Below are 12436 nucleotides of genomic sequence, written 5' to 3'. Positions count from 1 at the left end.
CCACCTCCTTCCATAGAAATTGCTCACTCCTCTGAAATGACAGCTCTGTCCGCTCCTTCTTGTCCATGCAGGTTTCAAAGACTGTGGGCTGAGTTTCAGATTTCAGTCAGGGCATCCTGTTACATATATTTAAAAACACGTAAGAAAAATAACAGCATCAGGGTTGTAACCACGGTGATGTTTATTTGCTCCTAAGTTTTCCATATTTTGCACAGTGAGCATGTGTTAGTTTTATAATCAGAAAAAGACTATAATTTATTTTTACTAAGAATGTAGGTTGTTCCTAGGAAAGAAATAATCTACACGTGATTTCTGAGAGCAAATTGAATGTTCTTATCCCTGAGCATGTTTCTAGTGGCCCTGAGAGAAGTATAATTTCTCATTTATAAAGAGCAAGTTTCTTTCACAGAATTAGAAATAAAAATACTTTATAGGAACCCTAACTTTAATACATTTATTTTCCAATGTAATAATCTACAGATTACTTCTAGTGTGTTATAGAAAGCAAGAAAAAGGAAAGAAACACAAGGGCCAGGGACAGATAATGCTGGTTTTGTTCTTGGTTGTGTAATCTAAGCAGTTGGCTACACTAAATTTTGGTTTTCTATGCTAAAATTAAATGGACATTATAATGAACATTATAAGAATACTTGCCCTCACAGCTTGTGGGGATCAAATAAAATTGTAAAACTACGTTGTTAACTGGAAAGCTCCAGAGAAAGATTTAAAAATTTTTTTAAAGGGCACAGGATCTCAAGAAAGTTAATGAACAATTCCATGGAAATTCCAGAGGTATTTTTAGAAGTGGTATCACTGTGTGCTTTTTTTTTGTATCTCTAGATTATTTTATGTTGATTAGGTTTGCTCCCTTTTTAAAAAATAAAAACAACAGGACGTGATAAGGAGATCAAATACTTCATGTGTACTATGAAGGAATTTTTGATGTCCAACTGCAGCCGAGTCCTAATGTACGAAGGATTATCAGGATATGGAAAAAGCCAGATACTTATGGAAATTGAGTATCTGGCCCAAGGTGAGAACCACAGGTGAGTGTCTTGCAATGATCACTTCTTGGAAACCCAGAGAAATGTCTTTAAGAGTTTCATTTATTTTAATGCTCCTCTCCTTTATATTATTTATCATATGCAAACCACCCACAATCTATCAGTTATTGGGTGTCATGCCCTCTGTACTAAATAAATAATTAATGATAAACATATTGAGCTGAGAAATGAGAAGCTGGGCTGACCCCTGGAGATCCAAATTTAATGCCAGGTGGGGCTTGGATATCAATATTGTAAAGCTTCCTAAGTAATCCCAATGTGCAGTTTGAGAATGCCTGCACGGATATTGAGAGCAAGGCTAGATGGGGTCTGCAGAACAAACACAGAAATATATCCAGCTCACGGACAGAGAATCACTAGTTCAAACCATTTAGCCCTGGAGTGGGGCTGGAGAATGATAGGCCTCTGGATTTTCCTTTGGAAGGCAGAGCTAAGGTACTTCTCTCACACCATTCTTCTGTTTTCATATGAGAAATGTCACGAGGGCACTCTGGGACAGCCCATGTGGCACCCTCGTGGCAGTGGGCAGGATGGTATTCAATAACAGTGACCAGTGACGGTGACTTAGATGAGGACGATGGTGTCCCATATCCTTTCACAATCGAACCTCAAGGCTTTAAGGGGAAAATGCTTATAAACCATATATTATTGTTACCTGTTTTTCTATTCCTTTTTAATGTCAAGCCTAGGAAAGGCTGGTTCATAAATATCTTTAACATTGCTTAGGAGATAATTAATAACCAGAAGACATTTATTCATTCATTCATCCTGTCACTTATCGAGTACATACTATGTTCCAGGAACTGTTGAGGGCTATATTGGTTTGCTAGAGATGCTGTAACAAAGTACCACGAACTGGGTGGCTCCATGAACAGAAATCTGTTATCTCCGAGTTCTGGAGGCTAGGAGTCTGAGATCAAGGTGCCAGCTGGGTTGGTTCCTTCTGATGGCTGTGAGGGACGGTCTGTTCCATGCCTTTTCCCCTAGCTTCCTGTGGCTGGCTAGCAATCGTTGGTGCTCCTTGGGTTGAAGAAGCATCACCCAATCTCTGCCTTTATCTTTATATAGTGTTCTCCCTGTGCCTTGTCTGTGTCCAAATTTCCCTTTCTTATGAAAACACTAGTGATTTTGGATGAGGGACCCCCTCTACGCCAGTATGACCTCATCTTAACCTACGTAATTACATCTATAGTGACCCTATTCCCAAATAAGATCACATTCTGAGGTACTGGGGGCTAAGACTTCAACATATGAATCTGGGGGGGACATGAGTCAACCCATGACAAGTGCCAATGCCCGGAAGATGAATAATATCTGATCCCTGCCCTCAAAGAGCTCTTATGGAAGAGAAGGAGAAAGAGGGAATAAAAATAGGATGCGGTGAGGACAGTGATGGAGGTGTGCAATCGAGTATTGGGAAGCTATGACAAAGAGGGGTCTGTAACCCAACCTCAGGGCACCAGGGAAGATTTCCAGGAGGCTGCACCTGAGCTGAGATTTGCAGATAAGCAGGAGATGAGGGATTAGACAGTGCTGGGAGGAGCGGTAAGCTGCCAGGCTGGGGCGACAGCTCTGGGTGTGCAGGGAACTCTCACTAGTTTGTTGGTGGAGGGTAGATGGCTGGGCAGAGTGGCTAGATATGATATAATGAGACCTGGGAAAGTCTGGTATGGCCCGTAAAAGAAGTCTAGACCTTTTGGCAGTGGGAGCCACTAAAAACTTGTAAATAGGAGAGAGGATTTGCATCTATCCAGATACATCAGGCCTCTGTAAAAGCAATGCACTGAATCATGGTGCTAGGCAGGGGGAGTAGCATGTTCCTCAGCAGTGTGGGTGAGAGTCTGAGGGCTTGGGGCAAGGTGGTAGGGGTGGGACTACAGAAGACGACATAGCGAGGGTCAATTAGGAGGGCTCAGGGACATAGAGGAATGAGGGAGTGTATCTGAAGCAGGAGTAAAGAACAGCTTCCAGATAGTTTGGGAAATAGCTGTTGTAACAACTGAATAGGAAGAGCCAGAGCTTTCCTTCAGCCTTTATTATTTTCAGAAAATATATTTAAGAACTCTTTTCTGCTTCTCGGCTTTCTTATAAACAGGACTATTGCTATCGCGTTGACTAAGATCAGCTTCCATCAGAATTTCTATACCATCCAGATACTCATGGCCAATGTCCTGGGTCTGGATACTTGTAAACATTATAAAGAACGACAGACCAACCTTCAAAATAAAGTCAAGACTCTGTTGGATGAGAAGTTCCACTGTCTCCTGAATGACATCTTCCACGTCCAGGTGAGTAGCTAGATTGTGCCTCTGCAGGGAAGAGTGACGGGGTACCTGCAGCAACTCCTGCCTGAGGTTGGATGACTTAGCATCTCTTTGCCATTTATTATCTTTCTCTTTTCTCATGTGGAGATGATGTGGGTGATGAGGAAGTGGCTCCCAATCCTCCTTGAATGAGCTTCCACCTTCCTGAGACATTGGAGGTATCTAGAAATACCATACTGGAGAAAATCCAGACAGCCACCTGCTGATTCATTTTTTTCTCACCTTTCCATCAGAGCTATCCTGTAGTAGCTGGTGCCAGGCACAGAGTCCCTCTGCTCCTGCAGGTGACTGCCCGGGCAAAGACAGAGTATGCCCCCAGGACGTCCTGTATCTAGTAGGTTCACTGACATAGGGTGGCACAGCTGGAAGGGATGTTATGAACCATCTAACACATGAGGATTTGAAGGCACAGAATGGTAAAGTGATTTGCCCAAAGTCACACAGCTAGTAGCTCCCTTTGCTATTTCCCCAGACTCAATATTCTCATAATTCTTTATACAGTTCCCTATTTCACGAGAGGTTTCCAAGATGACCACCTTAAAAAAGCAAAAGCAGTTGGAAGCATTGTTTATGAAGATCTTGGAGCAAGTAAGAGCATCTGTGGGTCTAAAGTAATGGGGGAGGGAAAAGGGAGGTAGCCTGAGGGGTTCAGACGCCACTGGCAAGAAGCTTTGAAATGTGTGAAAGCTTTATCTTAACACCCCTCGCATCTCCTTCTTCCTTCCTTCCAAACCTCAAGTCAAGAGTCTGTTCAGAATTTAGCTGTGCTTGAAAGGAGTCCCTTTAACATTACTCCTGGGGGTTTGGCCTCTCCTTAAAATCAGCCCTCCCTCCTTCTCCCTCTGCCTGAGAGGCAGTATATCCAAATGGTTATGGATGTAGGCTCCGTAGTCAGACTACCAACATCTGAACCCTTAGGCCTATCACTTGCTACCTGGGTTACTTTGAGCAAGTGACTTAACTTGTCTATGCTTTTGTTTTGTCATCCATAAAACAGGGAAATAGTAGTACCTGGCTCCCAGGGTTGTGTAAAACACTTAGAACAGTGCCTCTTTATCAGAAACACTCCCCCTATCTTACTTCTCTCTCTGAGTAATCTCATGACAATCCACTATATGTTGACAATCACCATATTTATATTCACCTCCCTCATAAGCACCAGAACCATATTTCCAAGAACCTTCCATATATAACACGTGGATGTAGTAACTCACATTCAGGTCGGTGTCTAATACTAAATTTTCTTTTTCCTACTGCAGTGGACCCTTCTTCCTCATTCTGGTCCTTGATTTAGTTAATGGCAGATTCATTCAAGCTTCATTTAAAGTTGTCTTTGTTCCCCATCCTCATCGGTTGCCACTTGTACCGCATCTACTGAGTTGTCAAGTCCTACCATTTCTCCTGTGGGTGGCCTCTGTCGTGTCTCCGGCCTCTCTTCCTTGCTGTACTTCTCTCTCTCCTGGACTATTTCCATGGCTTCCCGATGAATCTCTGTGCCTCATACCTCTCCACTCCAGCTCATCCTCCATATAACTGCCAGAGCACAGGCAGATTGCACCAACCCATGCTTTCTACTATCCAAATAATTCCCAGGGCTAATGACATAAAAGCCAAAAGCTTTTGTTGTTGTTGTTGTTGTTAACCTGGAGAAGTGCTATTCATCCTTCAGTGTCACTTCTTTGGTGAAAGCTCCCCAAAGCACTAGGTATGACTAGTTCTTCTTCCAGTCTGTTTCTGTAGCACTTTGAACATCTTTCTTATGATATTTACCACACACTATGACAATTTGTTCCTTATATGTGTGTCTCTCCCTTTAGGAGATGGTGAGTTTCTTAAGGGCAGGGAGCCTGATTCATTTTTATATTACCATTGAGCAGCTCAGCGTCTGGTACATTATAAATGATCAATTCAAGTTTGTGGCATTGTCTTAAGTTTATGATATGACTTTCTCCTTCTCCACTTGGCAAGGCAATATGAGTAATTTCAAAATGTCAGACTTTGGACTGTTTGTGTTACAAGTATCCAGAAAGCTTCTTAAAAAAACATGGATTTACAAACAGAAAAACAGACTCTTAAATATGGAGAACAAAATGATGGTTGGCAGAGGGCAGGTGGATGGGGGCTGGGAGAAATAGATAAGGGGATTAAGAGTACACTTATCTTGATGAACACTAAGAAATGTATGGAATTGCTGGATCATTAGATTGTACACCTGAAACTAATATAACACTGTATGTTAATTATAGTTGGATTAAAAAAAAAAAACTTCTGTAGAAAATGAAAACAACAAAAAACCATCGGGGCGCCTGGGTGGCTCAGTCATCAAGCATCTGCCTTCGGCTCAGGTCATGACCCAGGGTCCTGGGATCAAGTCCCACATCGGGCTCCCTGTTTGGCGGGAAGCCTGCTTCTCCCTCTCCCTCTCCCCCTGCTTGTGTTCCCTCTCTCGCTGTGTCTCTCTCTGTCAAATAAATAAATAAAATCTTAAAAAAAAAAAAGAACAAAAAACCATGAATTTATGAATTCTACCCCCTAAAGATTCAAAGAGGCTTAGGTTGGGCTTAGGAATTTGTTTAGTTGTTGGTCTTTGTTTTAAATTCCTCAGTTGGTTCTGATGCACAATCTAGTTTGGAAATCACCACTAAAGCTATGCTTTAACTAAATGCTATGACAGTAATCTTCAGAACATTTACTATCTGTGTGACCTTGGCAAGTTACTTAACTGATATTTTCTCAGTAAATAGATTCAATAGGACCACTTCCTGTGAATGTTATGAGGAGTAAATGAGTTAATTTATGTAAAGAGCATCACACAGTGCTTGGAACATAGTAAGTGCAATGTAGATGTTGACTTTTAGTCACATTAGAGAGAATCCAATTCAGTCTTCTCATTTTATTTATTTATTTATTTATTTATTTATAAAGTTTTTATTTATTTATTTTAAAGATTTTATTTATTTATTTGACAGAGAGAGACACAGAGAGAGAGGGAACACAAGCAGGGGGAGTGGGAGAGGGAGAAGAAGGCTTCCCACCGAGCAGGGAGCCTGATGCGGAGCTCGATCCCAGGACCCCAGGATCATGACCTGAGCCAAAGGCAGACACTTAATGACAGAGCCACCCAGGTGCCCCCAGTCTTCTCATTTTAAATATGAAGAAACCAAGGCCTATGATATATTATAGAACTCATGCTTTTTTGGTTCCTGCTTGACTCTCCTCAGTTTACAAAGATTCACTGACAAGGCCATCATATAGCAAAAACTCACATTTCTATCTGCCCCATATTTTTAAAGGTATCAGCCAAAAACAAAACAAATGTAACGCTAACCTCCCCATTAATCAAAACATCCTCAAGAAGAGTTAAATAGCTAGTAACAGAATGGAGCTGCAGGGGTAGATTTATTATGTATATGTAATCAAACAGGTTATAATACTTTATAATGATTGTCTTATGAAATCTGAAATTTTAAAGTAGCCTTTGCTGCTTTAGATGGTAAAAACATGGAGGGGAAGAATGGGTTAACTGTCTTCCCAGAAGGAGCCAAAAGAAGCCAAGAGCAGTGTGGAGCCCTGAGAGGGGAGAAGGTCTTCTCCATTTAGACACTTCACACAGTGCAATGCAGGCCCCACTCTGCAAGGGGCTGACTCTACCATGTAAGCTCTTATTTTGTTCAATACTGTATCCCCAGCACCTAGAACAATATCTGACCCTGATGAGTGCACAATAAATGCTTAAGAATAAATAATTCAGACTAGGGAGGGCAAAGGTAGCCCACACCTGGAAAGGGACCCGTGATCTGTTTTCAAGTGTGACATATACCACAGTTCGGGCTAGAATAGCATCAACTGCTTCTTTCAGCACTGCGTATGTAGCATCTAGCCCAGTATGTGCTCAGTTAGTGTGTGTTGAATACATACATGTTGGTTGAACAAATGTCAATTAGATAAACCCAGGAGATCTTCATTTGTCAGTAGATTAAAATGACGTGTGGTGAAGATATCAGTTCTTTTTATGTAGCGGGTGCTTTTACTGGGCTACAACCCCATTTACCCTACAAATCTGCATTATCTTTACACAGGGATTTGACGAAGTAAGAATCCATTCCAGTCAGCTCTGTCCAAATTGCCACACATTCCAAGTTAGTGGAATCTAAATTAATACAAATTTATTGGAAAGAAGATTTTAATTTAGCACCACAATATCAGTGCATACACATGCATACCCATATACACATGTGAATAAAAATCCAAAGTCCTCCAGCATTTTTCTGTTTCTCTACTTTGTCCAGACAGTGAAAGAGGAAAGGATTATTTTCATCATCGATGAGGGCCAGTTTATTGACTCAGCCTCCTGGGCCTTTATGGAGAAGCTGATCCGGACGGTTCCTATCTTCATCATCATGTCCCTGTCTCCCTTCACTGACATACCCTGTGCAGCGGCTAGGACCATAATGAAGAACAGGAACACCACCTACGTCACCCTTGGAGCCGTGCAGCCTAAGGACATCCGCAACAAGGTCTGCCTAGACCTCAACGTCAGGGGCATCCCCAAAGAACTGGACACGTGGGTATCCTGTTTCTCCCCTGCGGTCTTCACATCTGTGTCCATTCCCCAGATCCAGACTTCATCAGATTTCTTAAGATACATCTGAAAGCACCCGTTTCGGTATTTTCACTGGTCCTACCTTTCAAAAGAGCCATTTATCATCCTTTTCCTTGTTATCGCTCCTGTTACGCCTCCTTAAACTTGGCTCAGTGACATCAGTTTGGCTTCCCTTTCATCGTGCTGGGTATAGACATGCTCGGTTTAATCAACAGTGATAGAGGGCGTCATCATGGGCAAGTGTCACAAAAGGCAAACTGGTAAGCTTTAAAGACACAACCTGCAAATAAGCAAGGTCTCACTCGGCTGTCGGTAATGTAGGCTGGACTTGCTGTTCCGTCTGTGGCAGGTGTTGAAGGCAGGCTCTTTAGTCACTGCTCTCTGAGCCTCTCAGTGACTCCCCCACTGGGGTCCAGACAGTGGTCACCTTAACAACGTGGACAGTGCCCCTTCTTTAGCTGGCTGCTTACAACCCACCTTGGTATCTGCATCCATTCTTTCTGATGAGTTTGCTTTGCTTCTGGAAGAAAGATGTCTGGGACAAAGTCCCATTTAAAAGAACTCCAGGCACGAATTTGGCATGCTCTTTCCCCTTGTCTCTCGCTCTTTCTCTTTCTATGTGTATGTGTGTATTTCGTGTGTATGTGTATCTATACATGTACATTTACCTTTTGATCTAGCAGCCCCAATTCTAGGACTCTATCTCAAAGATTTATTAACAAAGCTATAAAGAGACATATGGACAAAGTTTTATCGAAGCATTATTTGTATTAGCAAAAAACTGAAAACAATCCAGATGTCCATCTCTGAGAGGATAAGTAGGATAAAATAGGATGCATGCACACAGTGCAGCACTACATAGCATTAAAAAGAATGAGAAAGATCTACTGATATGGAGGGATGGGCAGGATATATTCTTGAGTGAAAAAACAAGGTGTAGCCAAGCGTGCAGTAGGGGTAACATGCTGTCTTTTAGGTAAAAAAAAAGGGGAGGGGGATGAAATATGTCTGTATGCTTTTGTTTATATGTTTAAAAACAAACATTGAGAAGATAAGCCAGAAACTAACTGACATGGTTATTTAGAAGGTGAGCAAGGGAGGCAACACCGAGGATGTACCTGATTATATAGTTTGGGCTTTGAAAAAAATGTAAATATTTTATGTAATTTTAAAAAATGAAAGAAAAAGAAAAAAAGCAACCCTAAAAAAGGAAAACAAGTGGAAACAGAGAATATTGTTATTTTCAAATAATGAGTTTTTTCAAATAATTAGATGCGTCAAATATTTTTCCTTCCTAAAAGATGGTTGTTTGGTGTAAACAGGTCGCCTTGTTTCTACTGCAGGTACCTGGTGGAGGGAAGCTGTGGGATTCCGTTTTACTGTGAAGAGTTGCTAAAAAACCTTGACCATCACAGGGTACTTGTTTTCCAACCGATGGAGTCTGAGGAAAAGACCAATATGACCTGGAATAACCTGTTCAGTAAGTACCCCGTTAAGACTCTTTCTCTTTCTCCTTCTGCAGGGAGGGCGGGAATGGGCTTTTCCACTGACTGCATCCTATAGCGTCAGGGGGTTTGGGGAGGCAAGGAGTGGCGACCCGATATCCGAGATTGCGAGAGAAGTTAACATTTCCTGTGGGGACTCACTGAACTGGGAGGAAGAATGTGTGCCTTGGAAAGAACACGGAAGAACACTGGGGAATCTTAAAGCCCAGAACCAACACTGAACGGGGAGTTAGACGTTAAGTAAGGGGAGAAAATTCCTTGATTTTCTTTGGCAGGCAGCGATTATAAAATGGGGGTAAAGGAACTCAAATCCTTTTTTTTTTTTTTAATATTTTATTTATTTATTTGACAGAGAGAGACACAGCGAGAGAGGGAACACAAGCAGGGGGAGTGGGAGAGGGAGAAGCAGGCTTCCCACGGAGCAGGGAGCCCAATGCGGGGCTTGATCCCAGGACCCTGGGACCATGACCTGAGCTGAAGGCAGATGCTTAACAACTGAGCCACCCAGGTGCCCCTCAAATCCTTTTTCATTTATTCATTCAACTGAGCACCTTCTCTGTGTCTGACACCCCAGGAGGTACTCTGGGAACCTCCTGGAGTATAAATGAAGTACCTGAATCAATATACTTTGCTACCTCTTTTTTTAAAACAAATAATACAGAGAGATTTCGTGCACCCTCTACCCAGTTTTCCCAGTAGTAACATCATGCAAAGTGGCCGTATAATAGCATAGCCGGGATACTGACACTGAGGCAGTCAAGACCCAGGTTTCCATCTCCACAAGGACCCCCCTTGTTGCCCGTTTTATAGCCACGCCCACTTCTGTCCCCCCACCCCACCTGCCCCCTCCACCCCCGGCAACCTCTAATCCACTCCCCATTTCTGTAATTTTGTCATTTTAAGAATGGGATCTAACTGGACTCATACGATATGTGTAATGTCTTGGGGTTGTTTTTTTTTTTTACTCCTCATGACTCTCTGGGGGTCTTCCAGGTTGTCAGTGTATCGGTGGGTTGTTGCGGTTACTTGCTGGGCGGTGTCCCATGGTATGGACGCCCCAACAGCTTGCTATCCCATCCGCCTGTTGCAGAATCTGGGCTGTTCACAGCTTTTGGCTCTTACAAACAAAGCTCCTACAAGCATCGTGTACAGGCTTTTGCGTGAATCTAAGTTTTCATTTCTCTAGAATAAATACCCAGGCATGCAATGGCTGGGTCATATGGTAGTTAACACTGTGAGTTTTTCGTTCTTTTTTTTAAACTGCCAAATTATTTATTTTATTTTTTTAAAATATTTTATTTATTTATTTGACAGAGAGAGATAGCGAGTGCAGGAACACAAGCAGGGGGAGTGGGAGAGGGAGAAGCAGGCTTCCCGCCGAGCAGGGAGCCCGATGTGTGGCTCAATCCCAGGGTCCTGGGATCACGACCCAAGCCGAAGGCAGACGCCTAAAGACTGAGCCACCCAGGCGCCCTTTATTTTATATTTTTAAAGATTTTATTTATTTATTTGAGAGAGGGAGAGAGAGAGAGCGCACAAGCAGGGGGAGTGGCAGAGGGAGAGGGAGAAGCAGGCTCCCCGTTGAGCAGGGAGCGCAATGCGGAGCTCCATCCTAGGACCCTGAGATCATGACCTGAGCAGAAGTCAGATGCTTAACTGACTGAGCCACCCAGGAGCCCCTAAACTGCCAAACTATTTTCAAAGTGGCTGTATCATTTTACATTCCCATTAACAGTGTATGGAGGGAGATGGAATTTTCTGCCATCCTTGCCAACAATTGATGTCACTATGTTTTTTATTTTAGACATTCTGATAGGTGTTTGGTGATATCTAACTGTGGTTTTAATTTGCATCCCCCCAATTGCTAATGATGTTGAATATCTTTTCGTGTGCTTTTTTTTTTTTTTTTTGCCATCTCTACATCTTCTTTGGTAACTATCTCTTCATGTTTTTTGCCCATTTTCTAATTGGATCGCTTGGGTTTTTTTTTTTAATGTTGAGTTTTGAGAGTTTCTTTTTCTTTTTTTTTAAGATTTTATTTTATTTTTTTTTGACAGAGAGACACAGCGAGAGAGGGAACACAAGCAGGGGGACTGGGAGAGGGAGAGAGAGAAGCAGGCTTCCCGCTGAGCAGGGAGTCCGGCGCAGGGCTCGATCCCAGGACCCTGGGATCATGACCTGAGCCGAAGGCAGATGCTTAACGACTGAGCCACCCAGGTGCCCCGAGTTTTGAGAGTTTCTAATCTATTCTAGATACAGGTCTTTTGTCAGATGTAGGTTTGCAAATATTTTCTCTCTGTAGCTTGTCTTCATTTTCTGCAAAGGATCAAAGTGTTTTAATTTTGACAAAATTCAATTATCAATTTTTCCTTTTATGAGTCATGTTAAATCCAAGAACTCTTTTTTTTTTTTTAAGATTGTATGTATTTATTTATTTCAGAGAGGGAAAGAGCACACAAGTGGTGGGGGGAGAGGCAGAGGGAGAGGAAGAAGCAGACTCCTCACTGAGTAGGGAGCCCGATGCAGGGCTCAATCCCAAGACCCTGGGATCATGACCTGAGCCGAAGGCAGATGCTTAAGTGACAGAGCCACCCAGGTGCTCCAAATCCAAGAATTCTTTGCTTATCCTTAAATGTCAAAGGTTTTTCCCTATGTGTTTTCCTTTTTTTTTCTCAAAGTTTTACATCTTACATTTAAGTTTGTGATCCATTTTGAGTTAATTTTCTTTTTTTTTAATATTTTATTTATTTGTTTATTTATTTATTTATTTGACAGAGAGAGAGAGAGAGGGAGGGAGAGCAGGAATACAAGCAGGGGGAGTGGGAGAGCAAGAAGCAGACTCCCCGCTGAGCAGGGAGCCCAATGTGGGGCTTGATCCCAGGACCCTGGGATCATGACCTGAGCCGAAGGCAGACGCTTAACTGACTGAGCCACCCAGGC

The 12436-nt window shown here is 42.5% G+C and overlaps 1 protein-coding gene across 1 annotated transcript in view; it reads left to right on the top strand.

Annotated features, from left to right (window-relative positions):
- Window positions 1-12436, top strand: part of ADCY10 (adenylate cyclase 10) — an 82654-nt gene that overhangs the window by 32477 nt on the left and 37741 nt on the right. Inside the window, exons 14-18 of the mRNA XM_032389422.1 lie at window positions 893-1046; window positions 3160-3352; window positions 3890-3976; window positions 7678-7952; window positions 9335-9471. Of these exons, the coding sequence (XP_032245313.1) occupies window positions 893-1046; window positions 3160-3352; window positions 3890-3976; window positions 7678-7952; window positions 9335-9471 (846 nt within the window). The remainder of the gene's footprint in view (window positions 1-892; window positions 1047-3159; window positions 3353-3889; window positions 3977-7677; window positions 7953-9334; window positions 9472-12436) is intronic.

The sequence above is a fragment of the Phoca vitulina genome, unplaced genomic scaffold (genome assembly GCF_004348235.1).
Source record: "Phoca vitulina isolate PV1807 unplaced genomic scaffold, GSC_HSeal_1.0 scaffold54, whole genome shotgun sequence".
NCBI classification, from domain to species: Eukaryota; Metazoa; Chordata; class Mammalia; order Carnivora; family Phocidae; genus Phoca; species Phoca vitulina.
The sequence above is the reverse complement of the archived record's forward strand: the minus strand, read 5'-3'. Positions and strand labels throughout refer to the sequence as shown.